Source organism: Lagopus muta, chromosome 10, assembly GCF_023343835.1.
Source record: "Lagopus muta isolate bLagMut1 chromosome 10, bLagMut1 primary, whole genome shotgun sequence".
Lineage (NCBI taxonomy): Eukaryota > Metazoa > Chordata > Aves > Galliformes > Phasianidae > Lagopus > Lagopus muta.
In genome coordinates this window covers 17,213,894-17,227,150 of record NC_064442.1, presented here as the reverse complement: position 1 = coordinate 17,227,150, position 13,257 = coordinate 17,213,894, and the positions used below count along the sequence as shown (strand labels likewise).

The following is a 13,257-nucleotide window of genomic DNA, read 5'->3' as shown; positions in this document are numbered from 1 at the left end:
AGTGCTGGAGACAGTTAGCTCTGCTGCAGCCTGTCAGGGTTTGCTAGGCACCCCAGACCTGCCAGCCTACCATCCTAAGCCTTTACCAACAGCTTCCTTTTCCTTCTTCCCTGCTACTCTGCTTGCTTTTGGAAGCTGAAATGAATTTTGTTTTTCCAGCCAAGACCTATTGGCAATTCCTAACAGAGGTATTCCAAGTCCTGCTCTGAAGAACCGTGCTGGTCCCCCATTTTTTCTGTGAAGCACTGGGCAACTCACTGACGTGAGCAGCTCATGATCCTGTCCATAGGCAGAATGCAGCTGTTTGATATTTGATACTGCTTCCAACACAAATGTGTTAGTACCAAAAATAGCAGAATTCCTTACTTGATTTCTGTTTGTCCTCCTGCTTTTCGGGCAATTTGAACCAGCTCCTTCCCATACCTCTCTTCTGCTTGAGCTCTGTTAAAAGAAAAACTTTCTCAATTTCTCCTAGTGGTAGCAGCATCATGTTTACAAAGCTCTTCTTGTAATTGCATCTGAGGTAGGAAATGTGAGAAATAGCATTTCCTTATTTCCTCTGTCTTCATTTTCTCCATCTCTTCTATTCCAGTGCTAGCAGTTACCTCTAAAATATTTCGGTTGAGCTATTTCTGGAAGAAATGAGAGAAAACAAATGCTCATCTTCATGGCTTTGATCAGACTATGGATTCAACCAGAAGATGATGCATGAAGGGAAATGTAATGAAGATGCTCAGGAACCTCTTTTGCAGAAGAAAGCTTAAATGTGATGGCTGACTTGGTGGCCAAAGTGAAGGCTGGGAGGGAAGGAAGAGTGGGTGCCAAAGGATCTCTTCAAAAAGAGGTTGTGAGTGAGTGGGAAGTGGGAGTAATAGGAAAGCACTGGGTACATAAGATGCCCTCTTGAGTAGCTGCAGTGGAGGCAGAGGGGGAAGTAGCTGTGCTGGTTATAAGGTGAGGCCCTTCAGTTTGGGATGGGGGTGGGACGACAATGTGATGCAATGCCTCACCTAATGGGGAACTGTAACTCATGACTCAGGAAAGTGGTTCTGTTTCTATGGTTAATGAAGGAATAGAATGATTTCTTGACTGCTTTCCCCTCCCCCAGCTCCAGAAGAAGTTTCTCATCTCTTTAAAAAAAGATTTTTTTTTTCTCATAAAATGTTTTAAAACCTGTGTGTAAGGCCAAGGCAGAACTGGGTTTTCAGCCTTTTTGCCCTTTTGTAGCTGCTGAATACTGTCGAATGGTCAACACAGATAACAGCGTGGTTAGGATGATTATTATTTTCGTTTTGCTTAAGGTAAGTCCAGTTCTCAGGAGTGATTTTGAAGCGTTCCATAGGCTTTTGAGCCTGAGACTAAGCACCTTGGAGTTATTTGTTATTTGTTTTAATAATATTCTATTTATTTAATAATAATAATTTAACAATATTTTATTTATTATGTTATTTGTGCAAAAAAAGGAATTGCGATGCAGGCATCACAAGTGAAAGTTGTGCAGTCCCACTGCTTTGTTCTCAGACCTGCCTTCCTGCTCAGCCCCTGAGCTTGATAATTGCTACACACTGAGCTCAAGCAGTATGCTTGGGGTGAGACTTCTGGTACTGCCACAGGGAAGCTGTTTGGGTGCATCTCTGTTTGAGAACATCTGACTGCACCTTTGCATGTCGGTCTGTGTGTGACACCTAGCTTGCAGCTAGCTGGATGTGTGGGCTGGTGCTTCTGGTGGAATCTCACATGCAGGTTTGCAGCTTTATATGCAGCATATTGAGGCAAATGAGAATGGCCAGCTCTTAAGCCAGTCCCAGCTTTTGCAAAACCATTGCGTCAAATCTTTCTCAGACCTCACCTCAGACTGTGCTAGCTTAGAGTCAGACAGGTCTGACAGGTTGCTGACATCTTTTCACTACTTGGTGCCATCTTTCCCACTTTCTGATGCTCTTGCATGCAGCTTTTGGGTTTCCCTGCAGCAACCAACAGCTGGAACGTGTTTTGTTTTAAATCTAGGGCTTTGTTATGAAATGTGACCTCTTTGTCAGTGCCCAAGCTCCTCAGCTCTCGCTGGATCAGGCAGGGCTATTTGTGAACAAAGGTAACTGATCAGGGTGGGAAGCTGAAGTGTCCATACAGCCGGGGCAGAGGTGCCAGCACTCAGGGCAGCTGCTGCAGGGGCCCTTGTTGAAATTCTGGCACCAAACCCAAGAGACAGATAGAGGGCCTGTGTACACTCACTGCAGTGGTTTGGGGTGTACAAACGCTCACAAAAACACTTGTTCTTGCAGCGTTCAGATCTGCAAAATGACTCTAAATGTATTTTTTCTCCTCTGCGGAAAGTCTTTTGTTGCCTCTACCACAAAGCAGGAAGAACTTCGTCCTGCAACTCGCAGCAAAACCTCTAATATGTTTTGAACCATAGGCAAGCGTGGCATCAGATGTGTGCTGCAGTGCAGAGCTGCCTGAAGCCTGCAATGCAATTCTGATTTCTGTAAGTTATGAGTCACAAAGGAGCTATTTTAAGCAGATAAAGTGAAGCTACCGGCAGGCTGATGTGACTTCAGGACTCTGTGACATGTGGCAATAAAATATGCTTCCACTGGTGATCAAGAAAAGCAATTCAAATAGCTTTGGATTTTGATGGGAGACTCTTCACACTTGGAAATAATGAATTTTCAGTTTGACAGCTCACATCCCCGTGAAAGTTCCACTGCTTGAAAAGTAGCCTTTAGAAAAGCAACCTAAAACCAGAAAACTGGATGGGGGCAGCGTGGGAGGAAAAGGGAGGCTGTGGCAGGGGAAGGCAGAGCGATATTCATACAGAGGCAGGATCACCTGCTGAATATATAATTCATAGTGTGGGGGCTTCCTAGCAGGTCATACATGAGTTCTGTGCCTCACACTGCACATCGCTACTGTTGAAACTCAGCCACCTCAAAACAGAACCAAATCTACATCTTTTTTCTAAGTCAGAATTACAGAAATGAGCGGCGAAGTTGGAGCAGCTGTGTAATATTTATTTTCTCACCCAGGGAAGTGTTAGCTGTGCACAGCTGTTGCTGAGGGGCTCTGAGGAGTGTGTAAGGATGGAGATAAAACACACTACTGGTACTCAAATTCTGGTGAGGTGGGCAAATGATGCAGGATGTTGTGAGGAGCTGGGAAGGACTTTTGGTAGCATCTTGCAGAGCTTTATCTGTACTTGAAAAATGGCCCTTTTTTATAGTTACAGGAAGCTGAAACACAGCATGCGGCCACAGCACATTTAAAGAGAAAGAAAAATGTACAAGCCATTAGTTTCCTGTTGAATGTGGAAACTTGGTAGTGCTTCTTGCTGTGGATTTGTGTTCTACTACAGTATTACGGTCCAATAACTACCTGAGCCTTAATGAAGCTCTGGATTTTTGATCCTATCACCCCTCTCTTCTCTCCTTAAACTTTTGAGGTTTCTTTGGATTATCTACCTTCACAAATCATGTCAAAATGCTGGAAAATTATCCGTGGGAGAAAAGCTATGTTAATATATGCAGGTCTGCCTGCAGCAGGGGGTTTGGAGCTTGATGGTCCTTGAGGTCCCTTCCAACCCAAGCCATTTTGTGGCCAGATGACTTTATAATCCCTCTCCCAGCCCATCTCCATCATTCACCTTGTCTCTTCCCTCATAAGATATAACTGGCGTAAAATTCTCATTTATTTTGTTTCATTTTCAGAACTTTATACTTGGAGCTGTCTAAACAGCCCTGAGGAGTACAGGCCCAGGAATGGATCACCACCTCAGTGGTTCATTTGACCACCTTTGGTCGCTCAGCAGCTGTGACCACTTTAGGATTCACCTCAGTTGGGCTTTTCTAGACGAACCAGTGCCATTATTGAATTCAGCAACAGCCTTACTATGTCTTTCGGGATGCACAGTGAGAGACAAAACTGTGTCTGTTCAAACTTTTTGCACCCAAACTTTCTCACCTTTGCTTAAGCAAATCCTCCACGTCTTTGCACATCCTCCTCCCATCCAGCAGTCGCTGTACAAGCACCTCAAAGCCAGTGTGTAAGGTGAACTCCTTGCACTGAGGACAGAAAGATGAAGAGATTAGATAGTTTGTGCACAAAGCTTACAGGTCTAGGAGACACTTACTGTCAGTCACAAGTCCTATTCCTGGAAAATCCAAATGTACCTTTAGGTTTGCCCTGGGCAGCAGCAGCCAGAGCAGAGCTAAGGGCACTGTAAAATCTTTGTTTAAATCCAGATCATTTTATAATAATGAAGAAGTGAAGTGAGTCCCACATTTCGCTGTGCCAAAAAGCTGTCATTTGGAGGAAGTCATGCTGAGCATTGGGTGTGGGATTTTTGTGCAGTGGCTCCTCTTCCTCTGCGTCAGTCACCTCACCGCTGTGCCTCCTTAGCTGGTACAGAGGTGTTGGTTCTTTCCCTTCACAGTGTCTGATGGGTTGCTATGCTATGGCTTTGAGAGAAAAACAGTGCTGATGACACGGCAGTGTTTGAGCTGTTGCTGAGCCGGCAAGCAGTCGACTGGCTGGACATCAGTCAGTGAGTGGTGAGCAATTGCTTGTGCATCACTTGTTCTGTGTGTATTATTATCATTTTGTGTGTACTATTATCATCACTATTATCCTTTTTTCCTCTTCCTTTTCTGTCTTATTAAATAGTTATTATCTCAACACACGAGTTCTACTTCAGGCTTTTTCCATTCTCTTCCCTATCCCCCAGGGAGTGGAGGGTGAATGAGTGGCCATACAGTGCTGAGCTGCTTGCAGGGCAAACCAGCACCACCACAGGGCTCTCAGTAGGAGTGATGTGCTGTCTAGATGCAGGTGGCGAGGTGACAACCTTGGCATGTGCAGTGGGGAGAAAGGAAAGAAAGTAGGATGATGGTTCACGTGGTTCTACCAGCAAAGGGTCTGCTCTACAGAGCCAGGCAGAACAATAATGTAGATAACAGGTGATGGAGAGTGTGCAGTGGACCCACTCTTATCACTGTTGTAATAGTACTCAACTAATGATGGGATTACACATGCTCATCTGACACATATAATTACCCTTTATGAAACAGGATCTCAAAACCAAAACATCCGTTTCCCTCCTGTTTCAAAGGGCTAGTTACAGACAGGGGCTCTGAGAAGCAACCTTGCGATGAAATACAAGAAAGGAGGAAAGCAGAAAGGTTATTGCTAATACCCAGGCAATTTTATTTTTATTTTTTGAGAACTTCTCAAGGGCAGATGGTGTTGCTGCTGTGAAACCTCTCATTAATCACTCACTCTGCCTGGCAGAAACCACTCAGATGTGCCACAACAAGCTCGCAGCACAAAAATTTTGATTGCATATTTCCAGATGCAATAAGCTATATCCCGTGGCTGTGTGCACAGCTCCCCTGTCACAGAAATGCTGCCCGTGGGTTATTATATGGGTCTGTGTCACCCCAGCAGGCAGGCGTACTGCTACAAGCAACCAACAGAAAGTGAAAAGTGCTCTATCATGTTACTTTGCTGTTTCTGCACAACATATCTCTGTACAACAAATGCTAAAATCCACTGTCTACTTCTTTTAAACTGGTGCAGATGGTATAAAGAAAGACTAGCAAATGCTGCATATCAGTGAGCCACCAACAAATTCCCTAAATGGAGAATGCAATGCCTATTCATTATTAGGCCCAAGCTGAGTCTCTCTTCCTCCCCCAGTCACCCACAGATGCAGCAGGGTGTCTGCTGGTCATTCAAAGGACCTGAGAAAACTACTAATGGACTTGATTCAGATCTGGACACCTTGTTCCAACCAAAAAAAACACAAGGGGAAGAAGTCATGCCGTTTTAAAAACTGCACCAGGGTCTGCTCTGCCTTGGTGACCGAGTGAATGAATTTTGCAATGTGTCTAAGCAGAGAACCTCACTTCTGCATTAATAGGTCCTTTCAAAGCTGTGCTGCTGTGTCTGGCACAGCCATGCTTTCTTGTTGGAGCTCTGCACATGGGCCTGCCTCCAGGACACAAGCTGCTGGGTTTGTTCTGGTATTAAAGGGACAATTTTGTGCTGCTCACTACTGCTTAGGACCGATTCTGTCTTCCATCATTTGCCTTCCAGTCTCATTACTTCAAAGACCTCAGAAATGCAAAAGACAGACTTTGCCCATTACAAATACAGGAATGTTTTAGCCCTTTACAAGAGAGATCTTTCTGTATGCATTAACACAAAATCTGCAATAGGAGAAAAGGTTCATGCAAGGAAAACTTGGACATTCCCAGATCACAGGGTTCCTGCCAGGCAGGACACAGGAGCAATGTGCTCAGGGTTTGTTCTGCACATCCACATGCATGTGCATGAAGCACAAAGCAGCCAGTACCTTCCCTGACAGCTCTGCTTCCTGCTTGCTGCCTGCAAGTATGATTTGAATATGTTGAAAACGTATCTGCTTTCTCTTACCCTAGGCTCAAATGCTATCAGATACCTCCAGCACAGCATTTCATTCTACAACAACAGCTGCTCCCAGACCATCCTTAATGTTTGATGCTGGTATCTGCAGCAAATAGATTGCATGAAATCAATCCTGATGCTGGCTCTCAGAACCCTTCCTTCAGCTCTGCTGTTCCCATTTCAGCACAGCCACCAGCCTCTTCTTCACCCTCTTTGCACTCCTTATTCTCCTTCTGTGTCTGTTCAAAGTCCTGCTTTGTCTTTCTTCTCTGGTTTTTTAAGGATCTCCTAGCAATACAACTGACCTCACGTTTTCTTTGTCAAGACAGCAAGACTGTATCATGTTAGAACAACTCTTGAGCCTTGATGAGCTGATTGGCCCTCATTCTATTTTCCTTTTACTGTTTTGTGTTATAATTAGTGTTTGTGTCAATTGATTTTTGTAGTGGCAGTTGAAGTTGCAATGCTCAGCTGGTGCTTGGGCACCTCTCAGCTGGGACTATGTGATGGTTGTAAGAAATGATGAATAGTCAGAGGACATTTGGGTGGGTTTTAATATAAATTAGATATTCCTTTTTAGATAAGGATATGGTTAGATAAGGATATTCCTTATTAGATAAAGAATACATTCATTAAAGCTGTAAAAGTAAGAGTTTCACTCAGAGAGTGAACTGAAACAGGTTGCCCAAGGAGGCTGTGGATGCCCCATCCCTGCAGGCATTCAAGGCCAGGCTGGATGTGGCTCTGGGCAGCCTGGGCTGCTGGTTGGTGACCTGCACACAGCAGGGGGTTGGAACTGGATGAGCATGAGTGGTCCTTTTCAACCCAGGCCATTCTGTGATGCTATGAAAACGTCAATTGTTCTGTAACTTAGAAGAGAGCAATTCAAATTGCCACCAGTAATTTGTTAACATTGCCAAGTAAGTAATTTACTCAAGCAAAGCACGTGCAACTGTGAAAGAGGATTTATTCATTGTCACTTTAATAAAACGGATTAGTTAATCCATGCTGTCCAACAGACCTGTAATAACAAGTAAGAAGAGCATTTGACAAAGGGCTATCAGTGTCGCAGGCAGATTTATACTGCTCTGAGATTTTTCCATTAATCCTTCATGTGTACTTGGGTCTCTGCCCTGGAGCCCAGGGGTTTTGCTTCTCATCAGGAGAATCACAGCTAAAGCAGAGGCAGCATTTCCTTGCTGTGCCTGTTCACAGAAGTTGCCTCCTGCCAGTAGTAGAGGTGATGCTTCTCCCTCAGAAATAGAGCAACACGGCTGAAAGCACCAACTTTATACTACTGTTTACCCAGAACAGCTTTTCCTAGCATACTTGAGAGGAGGCAGGAAAGGCTGCAAACTGAAGCTGCCAGCAAGTGCACTAGGATATACCTTCTTCTTATTTTTCCTGTGGCATAAAGATGCTGCTCCTTCATGTTAATGGTGTTACCAAAACAACTGCGTGCATTGGGACTGCAGTTTTCTGCAGAAGTTTTCCCATAGGCAATCATGCAAGTAACCATTAGGAGTTAATTGTGGCAGAGAGTGGCTAGCTCTGAGCTATTTCTGCAGCCATTAGGACTCTGGGAACTTTGGTAGTGAAGGCTACAAGTGGGAGGCCTGATGGTGTCAATGCCCTGCCCAGGGCGAAGATGGCTGAGCAGCAGCATGGCTTGTCCTTCCTTCCTGCTGCCTAAAGGTGAATCACTTTGTGCCAAGTCTTAGGGCTCTAATCAGCTGAGCACTGGCTTTGCAGTGCCTCTCTTCTGAGCCCAGTGCTCGGAAGGTGTCTGCAAGGCTCTCTGATGAAAGTCATGAGAGTGCTATTGCAATAGTATCAAGTAGGAAAGACAAACAGTTTTACTGGTAACTAAAGCATGAGCTTGTGAATAGCTGGTAGAAGTTACTGGACTGAAGCAAAATTGTCCATGCCTTCATGCAAAACGCTAGCTAAATCGTGCAACCTGTCCACCCGCTGTTATGCAGGAGGTGATGTGGATTATGTCACTGAGGTTTTGCAAAATAAGGGAGAGCAGGCAGGCTGAGGTTAGCAGTCTAGCTTTTCTTTCGTTTCTTGTAAAACTACCCTTTGCACTGTAGAAACATGAGTTTGAGGGTTATAGAGTGCTCTCTTGGGACCTTTTGTTATCATTTCAGGAGTTGACATGGGTATCTTTTAAATGAGGCTTAGTTTGCAATTACACTACTGTCTTTGTTCCCTAAGTCTGCAATGCAGTATTTTCCTGGGCCAGACAGCATAGATGCGTATCTTGAATGATGTCTTCAAAAATCAGAGAAGAAAAAAAACATTGCTTTTGTAGCATTCCAATATACCAAGTTGCTAGATTGCTATCTCACACTTCTCTGTCTAGCGGGGTAGGCTGGAGAACTTAAAATGAAGGCAGAGATTCTCATCAAATTTCAATTCTGCAGGAGCTACAGTGTAAAACAATAAATTGAAATTGATATTTCACAAACTCTGCAGCAGCATTGCACAAGTGGTGGCATTGAGCAACTGGTTGATTCTCAGTTGTGTTTTGCTCCCTATGACACTGTAGATTTTTGCAGAGAAGGAAATGGTTGTTCTGCAACAAGAGGAATTTGCTCCTCAGCTTCCTGTGCCCTCACCCTCCTCACTCAGTAAGGTGCTCTTGCAGTCATGCTGTGCCATTATTTGCATGCCCACAAAGCCATTGCTGCACAAAAGCCTTCCTGACTTTTGCAGGTGAGCTGGCTGGCAGAGTAATGGTGCACACTGAGAAGGCTTCCTGTCCAGCAAGAGGACTCTGCTTGTGCTGCTACCTCCATTTTAGCTTTCCTCCTTAACTCTTTAATAATGCTCTGAGAGTGCACAAAGTTTCCTGGGGAAGAAATGCTGTAGCTGAAGTGAGAAATGGGACAGGAGATAACAAAATCCCTCCCTGGTTTGAAAGCAGAGCTGGATGTGGCTTGGTCTGATGGTTGGAGACCCTGCATGTGGCAGGAAGTTGAAACTAGAGGATCTTTGAGGTCCTTTTCAACCCAGGCCATTCTATGATTCCATTCTATGTGACACAGGCTAGACATAGTGACCTTCCTTTCCTCTTCACGTGGTGACTTTAGAGATTGGCTGACATGGGAGCCAACAGGGAGGCCTGCAGCAGGCATTGCACGTGTCTGTCACAGGCAGGTTTGGAGGCACAGCCCTGCTGGCCAAGCTGCCCTGTGCAGCCAGGCAGATAAGCATTTCAACACTGAAATCAGACATTGGTTCAGTATCCTAACTAATAATTGGTACACAAGAGAAACTGGAAGTAAAATAAGGCGAAATAGAACATTAAAGTAGAGAGCACTTCTGTTTTATACAAAATAGTGATCAGAGTTTATTTTTGTTTATGTTCCGCTTTAGTTCTGCTCCCAGGTCTTTTTTATGCAGAGAGCTCCTTTCCTTCTGCAAACACTGTGTGGGAGAGGATGCTGTGGAACAATCCTGCCTTGCTCAGGCACAGCAGCAGCTGTTCAGGAGCTCACACGCTGCCCCTGGCTCCAGGCCTGCTTAGTTTGGAACTTAATTTAAAAACTCCTTCTCTTCCTTGTCTTAGAAAACCTTGATTTGTTTTCTGGTAGTCTTGGAAAAGGTATTAAGGACAATGTGCTGTTGCACCGATGCTCTCAGCAACCCTGAGAAGAGGAGCTGGACATTTTGCTGGGGGGGTTTCACAGCACAAAGTGGGGCAAAGCTTCAGGAAATCTACCTAGAGTGTTGCTGTACAAATTAATTTCCGACTGGGCGCCACTGCAATGTCCACATATTGTCATTTCCATTTATGAGAGATCTTTACCACTTAAGTAGTCATTTTCAACCTATCCTGCTACTCAATATGATGTCGCACATTCTCACAAAGACTTGGGGACTTTCAAGATATGACAGAAGCAAACCAACTCTGGGCTTACAGAAACTCCCTAATCAACTTTAGAGGAAGTTTTTCACACAGAGGGTGGTGAGGCACTGGAACAGGTTGCCCAAGGAGGCTGCGGATGCCCCATCCCTGCAGGCATTCAGGGCCAGGCTGGATGTGGCTCTGGGCAGCCTGGGCTGCTGGTTGGTGACCTGCACACAGCAGGGGGTTGGAACTGGATGAGCATTGTGGTCCTTTGCAACCCAGGCCATTCTATGATTCTATGAAACAGAAACTAACCTGCCTGAACAGAACCCCTTGCTGCTTGGCTTCCACCTAATGCTGAAGACTTACAGCAAATACCTGCTGGTTTCCATCTCAAGCAAAAATGAAGTTGCACCAAAAGAGCCAGGGAATTTTTCAATTCCTCAGCCTTGTACAGGGACATTTCCTCACCCCGTTGAAGAGGTACTGAACTCCATTTATAGTAAAGGAGCAATTCTTTAGGGAACTGAGTTGCTGTTGGAATCTGGATGCACATTTTCAGTATCTTTTTTTTCTCTTTTCTTGTCCTTGATGCCCTCAGCACAGAGCCATGACCTGAGCTGTCACCTCGTCCCAGCCTCAAACCCCCACATTCCTACTGAACAACATGGGGAACTTTGTAAGTTACGGAAGTGTGGTTGCTGAGAAATGTTTTATTACAAAACCTAGATTAAACAGGAGATTAAACAAGTGCTTAATTTGCCATCTGCCAGCCAGAATCTACCTTGCTGGAGCATGGCATGAAAGCAAAATGTAGAGCTCTTTTTGAGCTCAGAGGAGCTGACAAATATCAAAAAATGATCTCTTTATGAAGCAGCCTAATTTTCCTTCCATACAAGTACGCAATAATCAGAAGTGGATTGAAATTCAGTCTTCCATTGTGCCCACAGAGGAAGACAGGATCAGTGTCCCTGGTCAGGGAGTGTAAATTTTGGAGACTGATGCCACTGCTCAATGCATAGCAGGCAGTGCATGTCTCGAGGGAGGGATGGGATGGGTAATGAACCGCCCAGTCCTGGCAGAGAGGAGGATTTGGATATGCTGTTCACCTCCTCAGCCTACTTCAGCAAACCTGAGGGCTGCTGCTTTGATCTCTGCTGGAAGCGCTGCTCCAATTTGCAGCCTCTGTTTCAAGACATGCGTGACAAATACTTTTAGATCTATGCTGTGTTCATCAGACATATCTACGTATATGAGAGTGAAAAGAGTTTGAGTCACCTTTTCTGTATCTAAAACACACAGCAATGCCACAATTAAAGTCAGCATAACTAAGAATCCCCCATTTCCCTGTGTCCAAACCAAACCACTTTTGCAGAGCAGGAGAGATCAAATCAAAGTGGACATACCTTTGTAAAAATACAAACAAAATTATCATTGTGACTTCATCCATCAGCCATTTTGAACCACCCAACCCTCAGCTGCAGCACGATCATCAGAAAAAAATAATAAAGTGTGACCACTAAAGACCTAATTGTTTTTAATTAGAAATTACTGAACTTACTTGATCTAAAATGAGCTTTCCACCAACCCATTCATTTACCTACTCTAGAAAGTCTTCCAAGGCCTTTGTGCTGCACTTAGCTCTTGCCCAGGTACCCTTTGCCCTTGCAGAAAGATGCTCAAACCTGGTATACCATGTTCAGGCCATAACTGGCAGAGCACACACCCAAAAGCTGCAGAAGTAATACTGCAGTCCTTCATTTCCAGCTCATCACCAAGGAAATGAACCGCCCTGAATGTGCTGTCATTGGTTCCTCACACGGCCTGTAGGCAGTGTACCAGGAATATGGGAGGTGGAAGAAGCTGTTAATGTGTTTGCCTCACTATCAGTACCAGTTCATTTGAGTTTCATTTTAATTGTTGTGCTCTGCTTAGAAGTGTTTCCTGGAACATCAGTATTTCCACAGCCGCTAGTAAGCAAGTATTCTTGTGATTTCTTGTGGTTTCAGTGACTGTTCTGAGACTGCAACCCCCCTCCCCAGGGTGCTTCTTGTTGCCTTAGTGAGTAAAGCATTTTGGCCACAGTGGAAACTATGGAAGAATACAGGGAGAAATAACACACAGAAGGGGAATAGGGCAGCATCTTCCATGGAGATGAAGTTGACCTCACAACAAACACAGGCATTCAGCTGGCCAGTCAGTCTGACTTCTCCAAGCTGGTTCTCATTTTGTTCCCCATTTCTGCTCACATCCACCAACATGGACATGTGCTGGCTGTAAGCAGGGCTGCTGTCAGCACAGGGATGTGACCATAAGTCTGCCTCTAGTCACACTTTCTGTAGTGCAGAGAGATGCAGGACGTACTGACAGTGGAGCTTGCCTGCTCTACACTGTGCAGTGAGATTAATTATTTTGGTTTGCCTCGTGTCTGTAAAGACAGCTACAACCAATACAATCCACTCCCATCCAAATGGAAGCTGGGGGGGCCCACTTGTGGAGCTGAGATGCCAGCACAGAAGGTTTGGTGTCTGTCCAAACCCATTTCAGAAAGCAGCTCCACAAGGTGTAACAGCCTCTGCAGGAAAGGTGGCACCTGGCCTAAAAAAGGCATCCTAGGGCAAAACAGTGATTAGGATTTCTTGGGTATATTGTCAAGTAAGTCCAGAAAATAGTCCTGCTGTGACACAGAATGTATCTTTTATAGTCATTTCATAGGGTAATGCTCACAAGAAGTAAAATTATTTATGAAAGTGATTACTTCTGTTTGGGCATATAGTGTTGCATGAGAAATCTGTGGCAGCAGGTGAGAGCCTCACGTATGAGGTAGATTTTTGCTTTAAACCCAGCGCAGACAATAATCTAAAGCCAAACAAGGAAGATATTCAAAGATCTTTGTCTATGTCAGGCTATCTTAAGCACCTACATGGCTCCCAGTGCTGCAGCGTCTGATCACAGTGTTTTGTAGATAGAGAATCTGC

At 44.7% G+C, this 13,257-nt stretch overlaps 1 protein-coding gene across 4 annotated transcripts in view; it reads right to left on the bottom strand.

The window, feature by feature from the left end:
* PSTPIP1 (proline-serine-threonine phosphatase interacting protein 1) overlaps positions 1-13,257 on the bottom strand; it is a 46,135-nt gene that overhangs the window by 29,881 nt on the left and 2,997 nt on the right. For 3 of the 4 annotated variants that reach the window (XM_048956286.1, XM_048956287.1, XM_048956288.1), the window contains 2 exons: positions 3,958-4,058; positions 367-441 (listed from right to left, as the gene is read on the bottom strand). In XM_048956286.1, coding sequence (XP_048812243.1) covers positions 367-441; positions 3,958-4,058 — 176 coding nt within the window. The remainder of the gene's footprint in view (positions 1-366; positions 442-3,957; positions 4,059-13,257) is intronic. The other variant, XM_048956289.1, reaches the window with a different exon arrangement.